This window comes from Lontra canadensis, unplaced genomic scaffold (genome assembly GCF_010015895.1).
Source record: "Lontra canadensis isolate GAN:19392208 unplaced genomic scaffold, GSC_riverotter_1.0 scaffold24, whole genome shotgun sequence".
Lineage (NCBI taxonomy): Eukaryota > Metazoa > Chordata > Mammalia > Carnivora > Mustelidae > Lontra > Lontra canadensis.
The window spans coordinates 11,167,147-11,191,349 of NW_022631018.1; the positions used below are offsets into that span (position 1 = coordinate 11,167,147).

The 24,203-nt window shown below is 44.5% G+C and overlaps 1 protein-coding gene across 6 annotated transcripts in view; it reads left to right on the forward strand.

The window, feature by feature from the left end:
• LPGAT1 (lysophosphatidylglycerol acyltransferase 1) overlaps nucleotides 1–6,756 on the forward strand; it is a 118,539-nt gene extending 111,783 nt beyond the window's left edge. For all 6 annotated transcript variants that reach the window (XM_032862808.1, XM_032862810.1, XM_032862809.1 and 3 more), the window contains exons 7-8: nucleotides 3,277–3,383; nucleotides 5,732–6,756. In XM_032862808.1, coding sequence (XP_032718699.1) covers nucleotides 3,277–3,383; nucleotides 5,732–5,883 — 259 coding nt within the window. In that variant the 3' untranslated portion in view covers nucleotides 5,884–6,756. The remainder of the gene's footprint in view (nucleotides 1–3,276; nucleotides 3,384–5,731) is intronic.
• The last annotated feature ends 17,447 nt before the right edge of the window (nucleotides 6,757–24,203 follow it).

Consider the following 24,203-nt stretch of genomic DNA (forward strand, 5'->3'; position numbering starts at 1 on the left):
CTCCAATAGAATGACACTGAAGAGGTTTCTTTAAAGTGTAAACCCACAAGGATGAGGAAAGTAGGAAAAGCAATAGTAACAAAAGTCGGAAGTCAGGAAACAGATGAGCAGTCAGAACCCTAAGCCGGTGGGGGGGGTGCGGGGGGGGGATGGCCAGGAGCCAACCTTACGCCACAGAACTGAAAAACTGGCGGATCCGTGCCCGTGGAAATAAGGTTGAAAGGGTTGTCACACTTGGGTCTGGTTGAAATCCATTGAGGAACTCAGATCTCCTACTCTCCATCCCACAGCTGGGGGATTCTTTGTTCCCTGCTGTGGCGGGAACTGGAGGCTTACTCTGGAGAGGGAACCAGAGGCTCTGTGGTCGCACAGACACCTGGCACAGCTGAGGCAAAGGTCCCACAATGAAAATGGCATGGTTAAGTGATGTCATGGCACTAGGTGCTGAGACCCCAACCCTGCTCTCTCCATCTGTGGCCAGAAAGCCAACAACTAGGCCTTCACTCTCTGGGCAGGACGCTAGAGGATCTTCTTCTGCGGCAACGGCAAGTTCACAAGGAAAGACTGACTTAAATGGCCCAACCGGATAATCCTCTGTGCAGCTCCACACTCAGTGCTGAGAGCCGTCAGTCTGCTGTGTAATCCCCTGTCCGTAAATGTGCGTCAGCGACAAAAGACCCACTGGGTGACTTGGTCATCTGATCGGCCTCTGCTGTGAAAGATGGACATGAAAACAAACAGAAGAAAGTGACTTGGAGGAATGGTGCAGGAAAAGCACAGCTGCCAGAAATCCGGCTCGTTCCTTAACCCTCCTCTCTGTACTTTCCTGCGTGTTTTAAAGTTTCTATTCTAATTCTCAGAGAGATAAGATACTGTAACAATAAAACAACAATATTGTAATATTATAACAAAAATAATAACAGTAAAACAATGAAAAAGGAACATTCGAAGAGCTCTTAGAAATTAAAAATATGAGAAAAGAAGCAAAAACTCAGTAGAAAAAAGAAAAGATTAGAAATTAAGTAAGAAAAAGAAAGAAAGAAAGAAAGAAATTAAGTAAGAATCCCCTAGAAAGGAAGACACAAAGACGGAGATGGAAGAAAGTGAACTGCAACCCTGAATCCTCTATCTAGTCAAATTGTTAGCCAGGTATGAGGACAAAAAAAAGACATCGGCAGAAATGCAAGATTTCAGGAGAACCCTTTATCTCCAGAAACCACTGGAGGACATGCTCCATCAGAATGTAGAGTAAATACAGAAAAAGGAAGACATGGGATGTAGGAAACATTAAATGTATTTTAGGAGAATCACCAAGACAGAGTAAGGGGCCTCGGCAGGATGAAAAACCACAGGCAACAAATCGACAGTGTGGGTGAAATGTATTCAGGAAGATAAAAATAAAAGAATATCTGATGCACACAAACGCCTTGAGAGAAGATCTAGAGGACTGGTCGGTCTGGCTCACTGTCTGGTTTTTAAATACAGTGTCACCTGGACATAACTGTACCCACGTACTTGCACCTGGTCTACGGCTGCTTTCACACTTACCGAAGAGGAGTTGAATAGTGGCGACAGGTACCATAAAGTCTGCTGAGTCCAAATGCTTTCTCTCTGGCCCTTTAAGAAAAAGTTGGCAGACATGCTCTAGAGAATTGACTCTAGATAGACAAGAGCTTATGGTTGAATTAGTTCCCCATACAGAGAAAATGATGTAACTGCTCAAGTTAGGGAGAACAAAAACTGGACAGGAAAGGAAGGGTAGTGTTGATTGACTGCATGGCTTAGCTTTGAATATAGGTACATGATCATAATAATGTAAATGTCTAGTACTCTGCTCATTGCAATTACCCTACAGCTGCATTGGGAAGATGCGAAGGATATGACTGTGTGGTGGGAGAGGGAAGAAGGTGCTTACTCCTCCTCTACCGTAGTGGGAGGTCAGTAGGCTGGCCCTAAAACTGAAGAGGAAACATGGCAATAGATATAAAAATCCTTGGTTCAAAGAGGTAAAAATCAGTTCCTCTGGGGAGAGAGGAACAACGGCAGTGGGACGGGGACCACTATTTTTTCAACAAACCTTTTGCAGGCTTTTAAAACTGTGCCTCTTTATACCGTTGATTAAAATAAAATTAACTCCCCCACAAAAATGGAAAACAAAAAAGAAACTTCAGCGTCAGCAACTACAGAGTATGTACTCAAGCTGCCCTTTTCTGCCCTTGAGTCCCGCGGATGTGTATCTCTAATCATCCCCGTCCGTCTCTTGGTGATTCGGGACCCATTCACAGAATCTGCACATTCGTGCTCCAGTAAGAGGCGGCCCGGCTCTGGAAACCTCTGTCTCTGATACAATTCAGGCACCAGTTCAGGCAGATTCTGTCTGGTTCACAGACATTTCCTCCAAAAGAGCATTGCTAAGGTGCATTATTCGGCCAAGGCTCTGACTATGCTAAATGTCCTACAGTAGCTGCATTTTATTTTATTATTTTATTTTGTTTTTTATTTTTTAGAGATTTATTTATTTAATTGAGAGAAAGAGAGTGTGTGGGTGCATGTGCCACGTAGGGAAGCAGACTCCCTGCTGAATGCAGAATGCTACCCCAATGGGGCTCTCTCTCCACATTGGGAGATCTGACCCCACCTGACACCAAGACGCCCAGTGGACTGAGCCACTCATGTACCCCAGTAACTACAGTTTTAAAATCTCATCTATTCTGAACACCATTTCTTCTTAAACCCATAAGCATGGGAAGACAGTTATTTCTCAGTAATTATTTGTAGCTATAGGACAGTTTATTAGTATTTTCTCATCATCTGGCACTGGACCTAACATACAATAGGCTGGCAAATGTTTGAATGAATGAATGGACTCTGTTGTATAGTCAACAATTTTTTAAAAACCAAGATGCCCTGAGGGACGCCTGGGTGGCTCAGTTGGTTGGGTGGCTGCCTTCGTTTCAGGTCATGATGCCAGGGTTCTGGAATCGAATCCCACGTCGGACTCTTTGCTCAGTGGGGAGCCTGCTTCTCCCTCTGCCTCTGCCTGCTGCTCCCCTTGCTTGTGCTCTCTCTCTCTCTGTCAAATAAATAAATAAAATCTTTAAAAAAAAAAAAAAAGAGAGAGATTCCCTGAGAAGCTGTAGAAATGAACCCTTGCCAAAGCCACAGGTGATTCCATAACTTTCTTCAGCATTTCAGTCACCAAAGGTAAGTTGTGCTTCTGATTGATTTTGATTTCTGAATTAAAGTAGTTTTTGCTTCTTTTCTAACTCTTCATAGGATCTTTCCAATTAAAGATGTACCCCTGGAGACGGATGGCCTTGCTGATTGGCTCTACCAACGTTTTATTGAAAAAGAAGAACTCTTATCCCATTTTTACGAAACAGGTACACAGTATCCTGTTACGTATATTTCTGAAGTTGGTGATCGTTCCAAAGATATACTTTAGGGGAGATAACCATTTTTTCCATTCTCCAGATACCCTAGAGCAATCAAACTATTTCTATATTTAAGAATTCCAGCTTAGAATATTCATTAGGACAGTCTTAATGTTAAATTTATTCAGGCCTTTACTTCAGCAGCCAATGTGCAAGATCACATGATGAGTAAAATGTACAAGTGGAACTAATTCAAGACAGTACACAGTATGTAGAAGACTACAGTCGTATGTATACAATTACATGGGCTGTTTTATGAAATAGCAAATAACATTTGTGATTTGGCATTGTATGTGATTGTTTATAATACTGTCATCGAAAAAATACCATTTGAGATCATTTTGAACTGCGTTTTTACATGCTTATCCTTTTCTTTACATTAGGGATAAAGCTTACTTTTTACATTTTCACGGATACGACCTTATACTTTTTTCCTTGAGAGAAAAAAGTCAATTTACCGGAAGTTCCCTTATCTGTACTTAATATTCTCTACCTTATGTGAAAACTGCAATGCGTTGAAACAGCCATAGGAAGGGAGGAGGAGGGAGGGAGGAAGAAAGGAAGTTAGGAAAGAAGGAAATTAGCGTTGGTAGAATGCCAGGCATTACCAAAGTACTTTCACAAATAACTACATAGGTTGTAGGCTTATTCTCTGGAACCTACATTAGGAAAAGAAAAAGGGGAAGAGAAAATTGTTTTAGGTCAGATGATAGCTGTGAGATTTTAGATTAACAGAAAGTGCTGTTTTCTTCCCACTTCGATTTTTGTGGTTCAGAATTAATGTTCATGTTAAATCAAACTGTGGAAGGCCTAATGGTGCACAAAGGCTGATACTGTTAATTACCTTTAATGCTTCTGTTTTTGTGTTTAGGATTGTTTCACATTACCCACAACAGTATTCCTTCTGGATCTGTTTTGACCCCAGAGCTGTGGGCTAGTACATACTCATATGACAGGGGCTGGACGCTGTGCTTGTCTCTAGAATTCTTAGTAAGACTCATTCAACAAGATGCCCCTCTCCGCCATGTTCAGTCCTTGGTCTTACTCTCAAAATCTCTTTGAAGATAAAATAGGATAGATGTGTAAGAAGGCATGTGGTGATTAAGAGTTAGCAAGATCTTTCTTCTTTCTCAGTCTTTGTCTCTTGCTTTATGATATTTAGCCTAAATTGTAGCAACAATAATGGAAGTCTCTTTTTAAGAAAGCTATTTGTATAATAGACCTTGAAACTTGAAAGTGTTCTCTGTAAATTGCTTGTGAGAAGCAAATCCCGGCATGAATCAGCTTACTCAAAGGGATTATCAGCAAGGACAAAGACCATTTGAAATGCTGAAGTGTTATCAAGATGACCTTAGGTAATATTGCCCTGAAGCGGTCTAGCTTTCCCTTCTAGAAAAGAATTTGAAGACATCTGTTTACTTTGTCTTTCTCCTTTTAATTACTAAGGTAATATTTCATAAATAATATTCCCTTTTGAAAAGAATACCAATGATTTGCCACTGCTTTTTTTGTGGCAGAAACATTTAACTTGTAAATGGAGGAATTGGTGTCAATTATGTCATTTCAGAAATTATTTAAAATCAATTTCAGAGCACTTGAGTGGCTCAGTTGGTTAAGTGTCTGCCTTTAGACCCTGGAATTGAGCCCCGCATCGGGCTCCCTGCTCAGTCTGCAGTCTGCTTCTCTCTCTCCCTCTACTGGTCCCCTTGCTTGTGCTCTCTCTCTCTCTCTCTCCTGCTGTCAAATAAATAAAATCTTTATATATATATACATATTCAATTTCACACATCTTGTGTCTTAGCCACTGTAGAACTCTCTAAGGTTACAATGGAAGCAAGGCAGCCAGAGTGCCTACTCTCATGCAGCTTAAATTCCAGAAGGAGACAGAGAGTAAACAAGTCTGTAGAAAAAAGAAAAGATAGACCTGGATCATTACAGATCATGGAAAATGCTAAGAAGGAAATAAACGGTAGAGAAGACTGTGACTGACTTGCGGGGGATGGCTCCGAAGGTATTTTTTCTGATACCGAAAGAATGCAGATGCGGTTGCCTTTCCCTGAGATGAGGAAAGGCATCTCAGGCAGGAAGAATAAACGCAAATGTTCAGAGGTAGGAAAGGGCTCAGCAGTTCGAAAATTGTATTTCAAATGAGATCTCTCTTCAGGAACAATGAGAAGTCACAGAAGATGCTTTCAAAAACCAACAACAACAATTCTAAGTGAACTAATATTCAACTTTTGTTCCAGGAGACCTTACCACCACAGTAAGTAAATGAATATTTCTGTCTTGTCTTTTAGGAGCTTTTCCACCTCCCAAGGGCCATAAGGAAGCTGTTTCCCGGGAGATGACCCTCAGCAATATGTGGATATTTCTCATACAGTCTTTCGCATTTTTGTCAGGCTACATGTGGTATAACATCATCCAGTATTTTTACCATTGCCTGTTCTAGGAATTGACTTGGACTTGTCAAGGTCACCATAGGAGTTCATACTTTCATAAGTGTGCATTATTTTACATGTGCAAATCAGAATATAAAAAAAAATAAGCAAAGGAAATTCAATGGATGGATTAATATTTATCCCCCTTTGGGATATTTTAAAACTCTACTAAAATGAGGATCAGTAATATAATGACCTGCTAATATGTTTTAAGGACCTTTCATGTTTTAAAAAGATACACTCTACCACACACTTAAGCAAACACCACATTTGGAGAAGACGAAATCATAAACTCATCGAAGAAGACCGTCTGAGAGAAACTCCGTTGCCACCAGACGTACTTGATGACCTAGTTCCAGCTCAGAGAGTTGTATTTGTTCCTCTTAGCTAGTAGTCTCTATCCGGGCAGAGCTGTAGAGCGCCCTCATTTCCACCAACTCTGGCTGTGTGTCTGGGAGCCTGGAGGGGAGCTGGGCGGCGCCCTCAAGAATTGTTCCCCTGCGGTTCACAGTGACACTCCGGTGTCTGGCACGGCACGCCCGTGGGGGAGAAGCAGTGTCCACTGGACATGTTCCGGTACTAGAATGTGTTCCTAAAAAGGCTAGCTCAGTCCAACATCATGTTTACATGCGCTAGTGCTTTCCCTTAAATGAGGGGGGGGTCACTTGATTTCTCTTTTCATATAGAGGCATATCATAGACTGATAATTGTCTTTTACCAAATGCACTTTTATCAGATGCATATATAGCAAAGGATTAGTAATATAGCCTGAAAACAAACGTCAGCATAATCAGTGAATGGGATTCTTAGAGGCTGTCTCCTCTCTGCGTGGGTACCGGGGTGCCCCCTGCACGGAGCGCCCACAAGAGCCTCCCATCGGCTCAGAGGCTGTGTTCCGCCCACTTCGGCTTGTTAGTACCAACTATATTTTGGAGGGGGGCTGGAACAGATTAATGCGAAACATTATGATCAGTTCAAAGTGAGATAGGGGTTTTATTAGAAAAATAAGAGTAAATAAGAGAGCCAGACATAGGCTTAAAATGGTGATAAGTTCTCACATGGTACCCCCAAACCTGTGTTCTGTCATCACCTCAAGTTGCTGCCCACATCAGGGTGGTGTAACCATCAGACCTGCACAAAAGGCTTCCCAATCTCTTTACAGTTTCTTTAAAGAGGATAAAGTCAAGTTTCTATTTCTAGAGAATACTTTTTTCCCCTCCACTATGATTTACCTCACGGTCGAACCAGACTCTTCTCAGAAAGTGCTGGGATGGCCTCTGTCCCTCACCCGCACTCCCAGCATTAAGACAGAGTTGGTGTTTGGTCTGGGATTGTAGGCTCTGAGGATCCTAGGAAGTCAGTGGCAGTTTCCTGTGATATGAGCGTTGTAGATGCCCCGTTGTCACTAATCCTACAAATGGCAATTTGGAGAAGTAGGCCAGAAAAGAAAAATAGAGGCTAATGTTTTCTATTTTTAAATAAACCAAAAAAAAAAAAAAAAAACTGAAAAGATGTGAATTTTCTCCCAGTTATGTGGGAAAGGTAAAGCAACACCAAATACAAGCCCACAGCAGCTTCATCTTTGGGTTAATCCCGTGCATATATGAAAGAGAATAATGTGTTAATGAAATACCTCATTGCATATTATGCTACTACTGGTAAAATGCAGAAGACAGTTATTGTATGTGCTTTGGTAGGGGTTGTTACAAGATGCAATTTTTCTTTTCTTTTTTTTTTTTTTTGGAAACCTAAGCATTTTACTGTGTTTTACAGGGACAGTGAGTAGGTGAAACTGATCTTGCTTCAGAGGCATGGATGGTGATAGGAAGCCTTAACGATGCTTCTGTTTGAGGTCCAGCAAACGCTGCTAGAATCCAGGCTGAATTGAAATTGTTCACTTGAGAGGTTAGTCAGATATCTGGAGAATAATGTGCTCACTGTCAAGTATGGCACACACAGTCCTAGCTAGATAGGCCTTTTCCTTATCGCTAAAGCAAGCCACAGCAAGGGCTGGCCAGTTCTGTCAGGGTGAGAGAGGCATACGCGCATGCGTAAACGCAGGTCAGGGCCACTTTTGCCAGCGCTGTGCTCCAAAGGAACGTGCTATTGTTAATATACTGTACACATTAAACCAGCTATGGGGTAAGACGCTTTACTTTTCAAGTGCAGAGTCATGTCAACAGTCTGTAGAGTGACAAATACCAATAGATATGTGAGTTCATTTTTTGTGAGTTGTAATAGATGTGTCACTGATCTACGTATCCCCCTCCTATTGTTAATCAGCGTGTTCTCTCTTTTTTGTTCGTCTGAGAGCATCCATCGCGCTCTCCTTACCAGTAACTGGAGGACAGCTGCTTGCACTAGGGAATGTGGAGAGAGCGTTCTGTGGCAAATCAGGGAAGCAGCAATATGCCACTGTGTAGAAGTGAATAAAAATTCCAAATTTGTACTTTCTTTGCAAAGTGAGATGAAAGGAGGTTTAGGGAATACACATTTTATTCAGGGGGGAGAGAATAAAACCGTGCCAGTGTCATACCAGTAGCTTATAGTCTCAGCACTGCTTGGTCTCAGCTGACCTGCCTAGATCCCTACAGCAGAGGGGCGTGAGAACTCCCTTCTGGATCCTCTTCCCAACACATCAGAGTGATAGAGCACCTACCTGCTGGGCCATGGGCCATGTGCAGCACATATGGAAATGACCACACCGGCGGTTTATTCTTCACGTGAGAAACTGTCGTTGGTGTTGAAATACACAGATATGATACATATAGACATATGATGGAGAAACCTATACACCAGTGGAAGGTAAAGAAAAATGACAGAATGGAAAATGACATTTTGGGTGGGCAAAGAAGTTAGTTGAGAATCTAAATAGCTTTTTACAAAAAGAGGGCTCTGAGTTCAGTTCTGTCATATTATTAAGTAGATTTTAATCTTACAATCAAGCATGACTTCCCCACAGTGAAGGAACTAGGGATTGCTGGGCAATTAATCCAGTGATACATCATAGTTAGCCAAAAATGTAATGTGTATTTATGAGTTTGAGGGGTTTTTTTTAATCAGGCTTTTTTGTTCTTCTAGAGATGCTTGCTGATTTTTAAAACAATGATTTTAATTGTTCATTAGTTTCTCTTGCTTATGTATTTATGACTGTGTTAATGAGTAGTGAAAGATTTGGGAAGACAGCTTCAGAAAGAGGGAACACAAAAGCCTAAATAATCCATGGGCTAGAAAAGGAATCCCCGAATAATCAAGAGTTGGTGGTTTTGCAGTGATGCGCAAGCCTTTAATGGAAATGAGATGTGAAGTCACCCAACACAGGCCTCAGAGCACCGTCCTCATGTGACTCTTGTGGGGACTGATGTTAAGAATGCCTCTTCATTCTTTGTTCGTGTTACTCCTTGTGGGTTTGTCTTTAGTGACATTTTGACAATCACTTCCCTGAAGACTCTTGTGAACTAGTGGGACCTGGTCATAATCAGAAATAGCAGTCTTTAATCATGGACAGTCTTACTGGATTCTTTCGATATAAGGAAATGTTATTTGCACTGCCGAATAGGAAGAGTGAGTTATTTTCTTCAGGACACAGGATTTCACTCCAGAGTTACCATCGTGAGGGGGTCTGCTCTGGTCCACAAGGATGACTAAAAATGGTTAGTCTTACTTTTTTGCCATGTAATACTGGGAACCTTATGTCTGTTCACGTGAAAGGCCAAGTCCAAAGCAGAAGGTACACTGGTTTATGATATGAGGGGGTGGAGATTAATATGTTTGGGACCAAAACCACCGACATTGGACATTTCTAGATCACAGAGGGGCCGGGTGCTGTCTGGAGCAATCACTGGTTGGTGCTTTATTGCAATCATTTTGCATTGATCCTCAACAATTAGGAACTGGACCCTGGGAATAAGCTGAGGGTTGCTGAACTGCTGGGGGAGGGGGCGTTGTAGCCATATGGAAGATAAAATTGGGGTTTTTCTGCAAAATTTCCATTGGAGGATTTTTACATTTAATATTTTTTAAAACAATTGAAAGAACAAAAAAATTTTAAGTGTATTCTAGTTGCAAAGTAGGCACACATATTTTGAATGGCTTTATTTTTATTGTGTAGAACTGTTGAACACAGGACTGGTGCACAAGCTCTTTACACATGAGGGGTCTGCATTTTACAGTAACTTATCTCATGACTGGGTAATGAAACAGTTACACACAGACCTGCCATTGTTGCATTAAGTGCTTTCATTTTCCTTACAGTTATTACAAGTTGTATTTATTTTATACAGATGGGTTTTCATTTTCCTGATGCCATATGTTTACTTCAGCTTTTGACCTGTTTCTCTTTCTTTGTTACCTGCATGTTGAAATGTACATGTGAATGTAAAGGCTGTGGCAACTGTCTTTAATTTTTGTAAAGGGCTGGTCACATGCGGATCTGGTTTATGAGCGCATACGGGTTATTTTAGTAACCAGATCACCTTTTCAGAAATTGAGATGTGAACACCAAAAGAAGCATTTTCTCGCAACAACAACAAAAATGAATAGCTGGTTCTATTTTTTTTTAACCTAGAAAAAATAAAGTTGATTTTTTTCAAGTAAAGTGCTTTTACTTCTTAGTGGTGGGGACGGGGTGTTTGTGTGTTTCTGGAGGTATTTTGGCATAAACATCTGTGGGCACGTACTTGGGAGCACACTTGGCAGCTGGATGCTGAGGGCAAACTGAAAACCAAATGAAAAAAACAGTGTACTTCCTTCTTTGGTTTTAAACTCTTTCCTCCACTCCTTCCCTACTCTCCCCCTTGGTATGGTGGAGATACTGCTATCCTGGTGTGGTATACTGGTAAATGTTGAACAGGCCGTTCTCCTGGAAAAAAAAAAAAAAATGATGTGTGCAGATGTACATAAGATGGCTATAAATTTTCCTGATGCAAGAATATAGAACACAATTAATAGAAAATAAAATATACTTAACTGTAAATTCTTTATGGCCAAGTGATTTTCCCAGGATGCTTTAGTTGAGTTTGTTGAACTCTTGTCACCAACTTGTGATGTGAAAAATGGAATAACATCCTAATTCACCTATCTCTCAAATTTTTTGTCGCTCAACCCAATATATGATCTACTGCTAAACTGTTTCTTACCCTCGTACAAATTTTACTCATTAAAGTGAACCACTTTGAGCTTCAGCGCTAATTACAAGCTTATATAATTTTAGTAACAGCTGTTTAACAACTGCTGGCAAAATTATAAAATTTAACCATCGGCTCTAGGGTCAGGAGCCAGTCGGAGCGATCTCCAGCATACCACTGCCTTGTCTTTTCTGTTGGTTTCACTGTTAGTACTGAATAAATTTCTCACAGTTAAGCTACTCACTGCTCTCAGGAAATTCCTGCCACAGATCCTTCCAGTGGCTTCAGAAGGTAGGAAAGCATTCACAGTGGTCTTAAACAGCACGATTTTGATTTGAAGAATTTGACAAAAGCAAACTTTTCCTGAAGTGCATGGGAAGCTTGCCTATTTCTAAAGCTGATTCTGTGCTTTCGGGTCTCAAAGCGAAGTAGACTGTGATATGAGCCTCTCTGAGATTTTGTTTTGAGCATTTAAAACATTTATTGTTTAGATCATTGTTTGTAGAATATGTTTGATCCCACTGAAAAAATTTAAATGTATTAAAATATCATACTACAATCTACCAAATAAGTTAAAATGTTACAGTTCAGTCTACCTCTTCTTCTGTTTGGATTCAGGCTGTTGTTTTGAGTTGAGGTTCTAATTTTTTCCCTCTAGAAGTTGTTTCTGTCCAAGATGAAGAACAAATCGAGGGCAGAAGACGGCATATTTGAAGCTCTCAGAGATCTCTCACTGACCAGCCCTATTTCTCATGAGTTGGGGGAAAAAAAGCCATTGTTTTAAATCTCCACTTAATATGAAAATGCTTGTTTTTAAAATGTTTCTTCCTGCTGGAAAAAATAATATGTATTTTTAAAAGGAAAAAAAAAATTCCTCTTTTGGCTATAAGAAAAAGTCAGCTGTATGAGCAGGTGTGACCATATCATAACATGCTGATATATAAATCAATAAATTTTTACCTCTCAGGACTTGTATAACCTTGTTCTTAACTCTTAGAGGCACAAGAAATATTAAATATCAGTCATCCAGGGGCGCCTGGGTGGTTCAGTGGGTTAAAGCCTCTGCCTTCGGCTCAGGTCATGATCTCAGGGTCCTGGGATCGAACCCCGCATCGGGCTCTCCGCTCGGCAGGGAGCTTGCTTCCTCCTCTCTCTCTGCCTGCCTCTCTGTCTACTTGTGATCTGTCAAATAAATAAAAATCTTTAAAAAAAAAAAAAAAAATATATATATATATATATATATATATATATAAAAAAAATCAGTCATCCAGGTCACATATAAATGACACACAAATGGAAGGGAGAAGGGTTAACTAACCACCAGAAAAGAGCCAGGCTCTTTTCATCATCAGAAAAATTTGTTATGCTCAAACCCATTTTACAAAGGAAGAAATGGAACAATGTTTTTTTATTTTTGTTTTGTTTTGCTTTTTGCTAGAAAACATGACTGTATCATGAAGCTCGTCTCTGAATTTTCCCCTAGAGGGTTTCTGTTGCTTGTCCTTGGAGTCTCTTCTGCCTTTTTAGGTGTGAGATTTGCTCTAGAGATGGTGGTAAAGTTCTTACCGCTCACTTACTGTGAGCAAGGGAGAACACTGGGCCATCCTTGTGATGACAGCAGCTGTCTTCCTGGTGTCATTGAGAAATCATAGGGCTGGGATCCCTCCCCAAGTTGTCAGTTGTTACAGCTTCATGCCTGTGTTTCATTTTTGATGCAAAACTTCCTGACAAAGGCCTTATCTTCAGTTTTTTACCAGTTAACGAAGACTGTGTCAGGATCAGCTGGTGGACATTTGAGGGACAAGAAAGTGGAGCCCTAGAAGTGGAGAAATCAGAAGAGCTTAGAGTACTAGGAAGAGGAACCCAGGAGTGATAGAAAGCAAAGGGAGCACAAAGGTGGCTTTCTAAGCAGGTACACACAGCCCCTGACACAGGCAGACCTCAGAGAGTCTTGAGCACCAAGGTGAGTCTTAAGGAAATCCACCTCTGTGAGAACTCTGTCTTAGGACCACCATCTTGAGGGCTCACCTGTGGAGGACCCCACATGCCATTTCAGTTACTCTGCCCTCTTGGCAGAAGCAAAGCATGCCTCTGAGCCATTAGGCATCTCCAGGATGCTAAACAAAAGGACAATTCAAAATATTGGTGACAAGGAGCTTCTTTCCATCAAGGCATCTAGAGCCCACAATAGGGCTTTTAGCTTTCCCTGAAATGTACACATTTCAATTAGGACCAAGGATGACATTGGAAACGAGGCATCTGGGACAGTCTCTATTGGATGTATCGAACTCTCACACATTCAGTGTGGGGCAGTGAGAGCCGTGGCAACTTGGAGCTCCAAAAAGCACAAGAAGTAGAAGCCCACCAAGACTTCTTTTGGCCCAGACCCAGTCCTGGCATGATGTGATTTTGGAGAAAGTGAGTCACAGATTCAATCAACGTGGGTGGGTCTACAAGAGGGTGTAAATACTGGGAGGCATGGCTTTATCAGGAGCCATGTTCGAAGAGGGGCTATCACAGTAAACAATTTACTGGAATAAACAACACTAGATGGGTCTAGAACTCTTAGACTTTTACAAATTTGCCCATAATTTCAATAGTTGGAAATATTTTGAATTTCCAAATACTTTAAGAGGATTAGATCTGTTGGTCCATCACTCATTCATATAAATCACATTCGTCAAAAGGACACATATATAAAAGAACGGCAGTTTTGTTTGGGAGTAATCTTTATATTATTTTCAGCTCCAACTGATGCATACCTCATTAACCCTTAGCCAGCATGAACTTCAGAAATCACCTTGTTTTGAGACGGTGGATTTCATTCTGGTGCAATTTTGGTCTCTTGCTGGTAGCATCAAATGGCTACTTAACAGAATTGTGGGGGCTAGAGACTGGGCTCTTGATTTCCATTGAAATGTTTTCCCCAAAACAACAAATTGCCTGTTTGGGTTTCTGTTTTGAGTAAATTAAGAGTTAAAGCTAGGGTTGATGGGGGGAGGGGGGTTGGGAGAGGGGGGATGGGGTTATGGACATTGGGGAGGGTATGTGCTATGGTGAGTGCTGTGAAATGTGTAAACCTGGCGATTCACAGACCTGTACCCCTGGGGATAAAATTATATGTTTAAAAAAATAAAATTTATTTAAAAAAAAAAGAGTTAAAGGATTAAGTATACTTCTTAAAGGGGTGATGGAATTAAGAGCTTCTAGAATTTGCTTTTCCTCAATTTTAAAGTCTATGTAATAGTTCCCAAGCGCTAGATTATTATTTTTTTAAACTCTTCCCTCAGCTGTTGCAGAGATACAGTTAGCTGCTAAAAAAAAAAAAAAAAAAAAAGTCTGAAATCCATGCTTTTAATTTCTTGGAAGGTGGAAGTGAAATGTAGTTTGTGTTTATCTTTGCCCCATAGAGGGGAAGAGAAAGAGAACGCCTCACTTCAGACCAAAGCGGGGAGAGATCTCCGTCTCATAACAGCTCCTTTCATTTCTGAATTCTGGGTATGACAGGCAGCAGGTAGTAAGCTCAGAGACACCACGGCCTCTAGTGCACAAATGTCCCTTCATCATGGCAGCCGCTAGCTTCCAGAGCGTAGCCAAGAAGAGTCCGCAGAAGGGCAGCAACCCCCAGGACCCAGCCTGTGAGCGTGAATCTGAACCCCTTTGTTAAGCATCTTACTTATCCTTTAAACCTCTCTCTCCTCGTGAGTTAAATGGGAAACTCTGAAAGAGTTCTTTTCAGTATTACATGAGATCTTCTCTGTAAAGCCCATTGTATTGAACGCCCAGTAAAGGAGGCTGTTTTATCTCACCCCAGTTGGGTTTAACAGAGTATGTAAATTATTCTCACATGTACCTGTGTCTAAGGTCCAAATGACCTGTTTGGTTCCTAAGAATTGTATTACTATCCCCCAGGCTGTAATGTCCACCATCCCATTTTTGCAGAGCCCTAGGCCATTTGGGTTTCTAAGATGAACTGAAATATAGTCAGCCCAGCTAAGTGCCTAACCTCCCCCTAGTCAGACTACATCTAATTATTTAAGGCTCCCGACAGCAGCAACAAAGAGCTTTGAGGTCCGAGAGCCAATTAGGAAGGTAAGGAGAGTAGGGCATAAAGAGGAAATAGGATCTGCTAGACAGAAGACATTACATAGTCTTCATAGAGACCTATTTTTGCCTCTGAGACATGATGTCACTTGTGGTGAAGACCTTGAACTCATTATCAAAAGGGAGGGAAATATAATTTCTAGTAGTTGGAAGCTGTCCACCAGCTCATAGCTGTCTATGTATAATTCATATGATCCTCAAATATAAAAGCCTGCACTGAAGGCACCCCGAAGATTCAGGAAGCCACAGTAATTTCGCAGATGTTTTCCTCTCTCGTTGAAGAAGACTGAAGCTTCTATCTTGAGAGATGACATTTTCTCTTCCCGTTTTAAGGGCCGCATACTCAGTTCTTAAGAAGCAGGTACGAGAAGGAAGTGGACAGAGTTGAATCAAATGCTGCTTATGATTACTGTGGGATGGTGGTCGACTACAGAGGAACCTCCAGGGGCAGCTCGCATAGCAAGCCTGATCTTTCTACAAGAGCCCCGGCCTGATACCCATCAGGTTGTCTGGCCAGAATTCACAGAATTTCCTCAGGTTATCGACACCAGGAAGTAGCAATTCCACGCGGGAGGGGATGAAGGGCAAAGGTGAGACTATGGAACAGGTCTCCTCGAGGAGATCTGGAGATACTTAGAAGCCATCGTCTGGGGAGAAGCTTGGCGTGAAGGATGACTCATGGAGATGCATCTGTGCCTGCTGAGGCATGACAGAATTCACAGCAGTCCTAGGCTGGCCCATGATGAAGATAACCTGGCTTTGGTTTCCTAAAAGGGCTACTACAAAAGGCAAGGGATTGAATGAGTTAACGAATGTGGAATTTATAAAGCATTTTCTCCTTGGAGGCAGAGAAATGGAATGGTTGATTACTCAGCCTTTTGAGTACATTCCATGTAAGATCAGGAAGAGTAATTGGAATAAATCAGAGTTGTGTCCGAATGATGGGACGACTGGTGTGTCAGGAGGAGCGCTGATTCAGACTGACCGGCTATTGAAAGAGGAAGGAAAGGATTAACAAGAGGGCTACCTTACCAGCCCCATGGGTAGTGACCTGTCTAACCACAGGGATAGATTCTAACACGGAGAGACCAGCCCCAGCAGATGCCCCATGAGTTTCCCATTGGAAAGGTGTTTACTGTTGAGTGGAGGTGGGGAGGTGTGGTCGTGGTGGGTACAAGAATCTGAACACGGCAGACAAGAAAGAAATGAAGGAAAAGCCTTTGTTTTTAGAAGCTGGAGAAATAGGGTCTCCTGAGCAAGCGAGAGGCAATAGTGTGTCTCAGGGAGCACCTGCAACACACTCAGTCACAGACATCTGGTAGCACAGGTCTGGGCAGTTAGCAACTGGCAGGTCCTCGTGGTGAGGCTTTCTCCACCGGGGCTGCTTCTCCTGTGGGTTCCAGCTTCTCCACCGGGGCTGCTTCTCCTGTGGGTTCCAGCTCTTCTGGTCAACCCTGTACCTCACCAGGAAAACAATGAGCCAAGGACAGTCCTTCCTGCCCACTCAGGACCCAGGACCTGGGGATCTCCACTCTCAGACAGTTCCTTGCTCTATCATTCCCTCACATGGCTCCCCTCTGGATGGGTGGATACTGGTGAAGTGCTCAAAATTTTCTCCATGGATGTAGTTGCACAATCAGGAGAGGGACAAAACCACATGGTTCTAGAAGCTTCTGTTTCTTTGACGAGCACATTTTTAAGTGTGTGTTCTTGTGTGATTGACGCGGTGGCTGCTTGAAGTTGTGTTTTTGTCTAGTTTCTAAATTTCTGCATTATTTCTTTGGGCAATGGGAGGGAGTTTCTGTGATTCTGCTTTATCCATCTTTAAACGAGTTGAATGTATTTTAAGAAAAAAAGATTCAATTTATCAAAAGGCTGCTTAGTTCATGCCTTTCTCATGACTGTTATTCAAAATGAAGCACATATGAAAAGAAGGTATTATATTACCTATAGCCTGGGTGAAAAATAATTTAGTACAAAGAATTAAGGTGTTCTTCTGTTTCAATAGACTGCAGGACTTCCTAGATGAAGTGAGATTTCAATTGCTGAGAGATGGAAGGGGGAGGCTGAGTGTGGGCAGCAAGGGCTACTAATCTGGAAGTTATAATTTCCTCAATTTCTACTTCTTAGAAAATGCCTGTTGCACAGAGGGTTGGTGACAACCCAATGAGATAATCCTTGCGAAAGGGTTCAGAGAACTTGAAACACTTCACAAGAATGAGCGGCAGTAACAATTACATTCAACAATGAAACGGATCCTTTCTTGGCCCTAAAAGAATTCACAAAGAAGCTGGGTGAGCCTGTGCCAGGGGTGGGTGGGAGAACCCAACTCTGGCTGAGGGTTGGACCGGCTGGCCCCTACAGCCTTCCCCACCATGAGCCATTGTCCGTCGCAAGTACTCTGATAAAAGCTCCACTGTGCCTGCATCTTCTGCTGAGCTCAGAGGGGGAAAGCAAGCATGAGCTCAGCTTGGCCATAGGACAGGGTTCATTTTGCTCTCATCATTCACAGAGGCCTCTCCCCAAGACTTTAGCGACGGGCAGGACCAGCTACGTAGTTTGTAGGACCCAGGGCAAAACAAAAATGGTCCAAAAATTTTAAGAATTTCAAGATGGCAACTGCAGAGCACTAAAACAGGTGCTGGTCACACGATTAGGAAGTCAGCTTTGCCACCAGGACCGCCAAGGCAGAAGTGAGATATGTGAATGAGCCAGGCCGCTGGGGGGCCTCAGTGCCCCCAGTCTGTCCCTCTCCCAAGACACTGCACAAGGGACTCTTAGGAAGAGGAGATGCGTAGCAAACACACATACCAGCTCTGGTGTTCTAGAACATACTCTGAGAACTTCATCACCTTCACGATGACCCCGAGGTAGGTGATTTTATCACTATTTTACAGATGTATGAAATGAGACCTAGAGTTTAGTGGCTTGTCAGGATTCAGATGCAGAGTGGCCTCAGAGTCTAACCTCTTAACCTCTGTGATTTATGCTTTTCCGGGGGGTCTTCTGTATAGTTCCTCAGAGAAGGGAACAGTGGCCAGGGAAACTGGTCCAGGAAAGTCACTGGATCACCAGGTTGCAGCCTCTTCTCCTTTACGGCCCCTATAAAACCACACCAAACCCATCTAGGAGGGGGCAAGGTTGCTGGGAGCTACAGCAGCCCAGGTAGGCAGAGATGATCATTAGTTTGGGTTCCCTCCTCTTCTGTTTATTTGTTGTTGAGACATATCAAGAGCATGCACAAGCAGGGGTGAGGTGGGGGCAGAGAGAGAGGGAAGAGAGAATCCTGAGCAGACTCCACACCCAACAGCACAGCCCGAAGTGGGGCTCGAGCTCACGACCCTAAGATCATGACCTAAGCCGAAATCAAGAGTCGGATGCTTAACTGACTGAGCCACCCAGGTGCCCATTAGGGTTCCCTCTAAAGCAAAGCCTGAGATTCAGCTTTGAGTGCAGATCGGTTATTTGGGACATGATTCCTCGAATGAGTTCAGGATCAGAGAGTGTGTAGAAGAAAGAAAAAGGGACAAGGAAAAGTGAATATTGGGGACATTACTGATGCTGCCATTGTGGGCAGGGGGAGCTCAGTTCTGCAGAAAGCTGAGAATTCACCCATCACCTCCTGTCCCCCATTGATTAGGGGCTGCCTCTGTGGCCATTAACTTCCCCAAATTTCTGGGCTGTTCCTGTCGTGGGTGGGAAAGACTCCCCTGTCACTGGAGAAACCCCCGGGGCCAAGAGCAAAAAGACTCAGGGAGTGGGCTTCAGGTAGGATGTGCTCAAGGTGAGTATAAGTCCCCAGTACACCAGAGCCAGCTACCACCAGGGCAGCTGAAGAAAGTGGACCCAGGGAATAGAGGGAGGGACCCCCAACATGTCTGTACAGGGCCCACCAGTTTTCGCTAGGGACCATCTCTCAACGGAATCTGGGAGCAGAGGTGGCTAGATCTGTGGACAAAATGTCATTTGCATTGTTCTCCCCTGGGTCTCTGGGTTCCTCATCAATGCCTGCATTTTCTCATTCTTGGAGCTACCGTCTTCCCCAGGCCCAGAGCATGGGAGATGGCACGGCAGGCTAGGGCCAGTCAGCTGTTGTTTACGGAGTGTGCTTCCTGAATGGGCTGGCAAAGGGGCAAGGGAGGGGGAAGACAGAGGCTCTGTTCCCCTTAGGGCAGCATGTTGACACACCCCGGATGGCATCACAGAGATTGGCTGTGGCCATGATGAAGGGCTTCAGGGGAGAGGCTGATCCCCACAGGCCATCTAGAGAAGGAGCCGCCAAGCCCAGGAAAAAATTCCGAGTAATGCTTCCCTGCTGGCCGGAGGACCCTGGAGACCCCGCCAGCCTGCCCCTCTGTCACCTCCTGCACACAGCTGGCTGCGTGCCTGAGGCTGGCCTGGGCTCAGCCAAGGTTGTTGGCCACATTTCCCTGAAACCACTCGCTAGGCCCTGGTTGCTTTCTGCATTGTTCTGAGAAACTAGTTGACAAGATGACCAGCCCAGAACCCCTGAACCTGCAAGCAGAGGGGCGGGTTTATAATACCTGTTCTTCTATGAGCAGGGAGAATTCCAGCCTGGGAAATAGAAATCTCGGCTAAGATCCCAGCTCAGCTTCTTTCTAGCCAGTGCGACCACGTTTCCTCAGTTTCCCCACGTGCAGCAGGCATCTGCCCTGCCATGTCCACCTCACAGGGCTGCTGAGACATCAGATGAAACGTCTGTGAGCGACGTTTTCAAACCAACGGAGCTCCGTGTCGATGGGACACATAAGAACGCTTGTTGGCCGCCCTGTGCCTGGCTTCCCATCAGACCCGATTCCTACGCTCTCTTCCTGGCACACACAGGGACTTTGTTGTTTGCAACTCATGAGCTTGGCGAACTCCTGCTTGTCTGGAATCTAAACAGGCCAGTTGTGAGTTGTCTTGGAGTCGCAGTGCCATGGAAAAGGCCCTCATTCTGGGCCCGAGCCAGGCATCCCCGCTCCAGACCCAGCGGCTGGGAGCCCCATCGCCTTGGGCAAGCTCCTTGATTTCCTGGAGCCTCGTGATTCATCCCACACAGGTGGTTACCAGGCCGGCCCGGCCTGTCTGCCTCCTGGGGCCCCCCGGGGGTTCAAGATAGAGGACGTGGGTCTCAGCAAGGGAGAGCAACACACTCGGTGCTGTGTGAACGCTGGGGATTGTTCCTGGAAAAATAAAGGCCTTCGGACATGATTCCACAGCACACATCTGGCCATGAGGGCTAGACGGTCCTGAAATGTTTTCCGCAACATCTGAGAAAGTCGGCGCAAGAAGAAAAAGACTCAGCTTCTAGCTCGCGGGAGGAGCAGGTCATCGTCATCCTTGGGCGGTGGGCTCGGTGCATGAAGGTACCGGGTACGGCGGGTCAGCAGGGGAGCGAGCGGACTTCTGAACCGTGGGAAAGGAAGACAAAAATGGCAAGATGTCTTTGGAGTGGAGGCAGGAACCAGAAAGGAAGAGCAAGGCAGGGCCCACGACGCAGGGCCTGGATTGACGCGAGGAAGAAAGGGCAGGGGCTGCAGGACGGGCTCCCCCGTGCAGGCTAAACCCCAGTTTCTCTCTGTGTGTCAGAGGGCCCTCCTCCCGACCCCATGGACGAACCGTGATTGGTTTAGAATCTTACTATATCCGGGGTCAGCTTAGTCCTGAGACCCGCCCCCCCCAGGCCTGGCCAATAGAATCTGAGGCATAATGCCCTGGGGGCTTCTGGGAAAGCGCTTCCCTCCTGGATAAAAACAGAGAGCGGTACAAGGGAGCCTCTTCCCTCCTCCTCACCAAGGAGGTCAGTCCGGACCCCGTCCTGTCCCAGTGGACAATAGCTGGTTCACAGTTCTAACCAGCTCCCCCGCCCGCCGCCATTGCCCACACCTTCCTGCTTCACCCCCATTGGCGTGAGAGGCTGAGCGCGGGAGCGGCTGCGGCACCGAGTAAGAAGAAAGCCAAGAGCCTCGTACAGAAGCTAAGCCAGAGCCTGGACGTTGTCAAGCTGCTGCGTCTTGGAATTCCCTCCAGGCCCCTTGCCATGTGAGACAAGGCATGTCTTCACAGCTGAAGCCACTTGTAATTTAGCGTTCCACGGACAAGAGAACCAGGGGTAAAATGACACTGGGACCTCGACCCCCCGAAGGGAACGTACAGTTTGCTCAGCACTTTGCAGGCACTTGTCTCACACAGCTGTCCCAGAAGACAAGAGGAGGAGGGATCTCGCCCTGTTCCCTAATGGATGAGCAAACTGACCAGGGGGCACAGATGACCCCTGAGGTCTCAGAGCTAACTGGTGGTAGGTCTGATAGCATAGGTCAGAGTTTCTGCCTCTTGCTGCCGCACACTTTCCACTCCACCTGGGAGAGACCAAAACTGAAGCTGAACAGAGGGACACGCAGCTGCCCCAGACAGCTAAAATGGAAGGTCAGACAGCAGCCTCCTCTCACCTGTCGGAAGAGTCTCAGGGGAGAATGAAAGAGAATCTGATCATCAGACGCTGGTGAACCATGAGCTTGGGTGAGCCCAGGCTGGAACCAGGCAGTACAGGGGTGGGGAGATGGACAGATGAGGAAGGTGGCATAGGACTCTCCTAGGTGGAAGGAGGGAAAGATGAGAAAGTGTAAAGCAAGGATTGGCAGAGTTTCCAAAGCATGAGGCCAACTGACTTCCTGAGTGGGCAGGCACGTGCGGATCCAGCAGGGAAGATGCAAGGCCATGAGGTTGGGACCAGAGAGAAGAGTGCCAGGAGGAAGGTGGGCTCTGCCAGAGGAGCTTTTCCAGAGAAGGTGAGTTCTGGACCAAGGAGCCCAAAGCCTTGGGGCGGGGGCTGGGAAGGGCTGCTCTGCGTGCTTCCCTGACCCCGATGCTGGCTGGCCATGGGTCCCTAGCTAGGGTGCACACGGAGGAGTCCTTCCTTATGATTCAGCCCTCAGTAAAGAGCTCCTGGGGGGTAAACTCAGACTTTTCACACAATCAGATGTGAAATGTTTGCAATAAGTGGTACTAATCGTGACATCGCAAAGATTGGAGATTATTTACTTAAAAAAAAAATGAAAATCGGTGGTGCACCTGGATGGCTCCATTGGCTGAACATGCAACTCCTGTCTCTGCTCAGGTCTTGATCTCAGGGCAGTGAGTCTTATTTTTTAAAAATTTGAAGTAGGCTCCATGCCCAGCGTTGAGCCTGCTTCAGAAAATTTTTTTAAAAATTAAAATAGGAACAAAAGGCACTTAGTGCACACACACACGTATACACACAGGGTATGGATTTCAGTTCCACAGCATGCAGGGATAGACAGCCTAGAGAGCTGGATAGAGAGAGGGAAACAGGAAAGAGGCCTCTGAGGATAGAGAAAACGTGCATGCCCATTGCAAGTCGACGAGGCAAACACCCTTGTTTCAGAGTGCTTCACCAAGGCCTTAGAACATTGTCATTTTTCAGCTATGGGTGCCTTCGTGTTCGCCTCTCAGTGGCAGGAGGTGGGGCTTATTCATTCATTTGTCTTTTCATTAATCAACAAACATTGACCTGGGGCGCCTGAGTGGCTCAGTGGGTTAAGCCTCTGCCTTCAGCTCAGGTCATGATCTCAGGGTCCTGGGATCGAGCCCCGCATCGGGCTCTCTGCTCAGCAGGGAGCCTGCTTCCCCCACCCCGCTCTCTGCCTGCCTCTCTGCCTACTTGTGATCTCTGTCTGTCCAATAAATAAATGAAGTCTTTAAAAGCAAACAAACATTGACCCAGTGTCTTAGTGTATCAGACACTATCTGTGCAGCTGGGGTAAGAAATGAAAAACAGGGCTCATGCTCCCGAGGCCCCACAGAGCGTATGTAGACAGCATGGTCCGAGCCAGGCGGCCCACAGTTACAAGGCCATGGGATGCGTGCTAGGAGAGCCGTGAGCACCATGGAAGCAGAGAGAACCAGGTCTAACCCAGCCTGGGCTGTGCCGCAGAAACCTCCCTGCTTGGTCTTCATCAGCAGGGCCCACCACAGCAGTCGTGGCAAGAACAGACTCAGGCCTGAACGAAGGCAGAGCACAGAAAGGAAAGGGTTGGCTAATGGGGAGAGGCTCCAGGAAGAACTTGACTGAGGGAGATGACCCCGAGTTGTCCTCAGATGTCTTAGCTCATGGGACTAGCAGAATGAGGATGCCATTAACTAAAACAGGGAAGAAAGGAAAAAAACAGGTCTATGGGAAAAAGGGGTTTTCTTCTCAAAAATAAGAATCTTGATCATGTAATTATCTGACATAACATTTACCAAAGATTCTCCGCAGCTTTTAGGATAATATTCAGACTCTGTTGTTTAGCACATATGGCCCTCCAAATTCTTCCTTCTCCTATAGGCTTATTTCTTGCATTCCCCTAAGTTTATCCTTAGATACAGCTATATAAAACTCCTGGTTATTCCAAGACACATTCCATGGCTGCTGTGTAGTTTTGTACGTGTGATTCCCTCTGGCTAGAAAGTGCTCTGCAGTGAACATCTGTTATTTGTGTACTCAGTACCCGCTCCTTTGGATTACTCCTTTCTCATTCCGTGGGGTCCTGACAGGGCTGCCAATCACGTCTTTCCCGCTGGCCCCAGGGGTGAGGAGAGCCAGGCCTGGTCAAGCAGGGTTATCCCATCCTGCCATGATTGGCCCGGAATGGGCACGTGACCCAAGCGGGGCCAATCAGAGCCCTCCTCTGGGATTTTTTTAAATCTATAACTATTACTTATTTAATTCTTAATTTATTAACTAAAATAATTAAATATAATTTATAAATATATATTATGTATTGTTTTTCATATAAATATAATTTATAAATATAACTATATATTATATATACTTTATTGTTTTATATGTTATAAATATATATTATATATGAAACATATATTACATATATAATAAATATAAAATCAATAAAAATAAATGTTAATGCTGGAAGGGTTCTTTCTTCTGGGAACAAACAGCTGAGGTGATATAAGCCTAAGATTTTCTGTGACCATGACCCTCCTGTCCCCTGAAACGTGAAGGAAGCTTAACTGATAAGGAGAGAATGAGTTCAAAACAGAGAAAGAAACAACATCAATGATGTAAGGAGAGCAGAGGG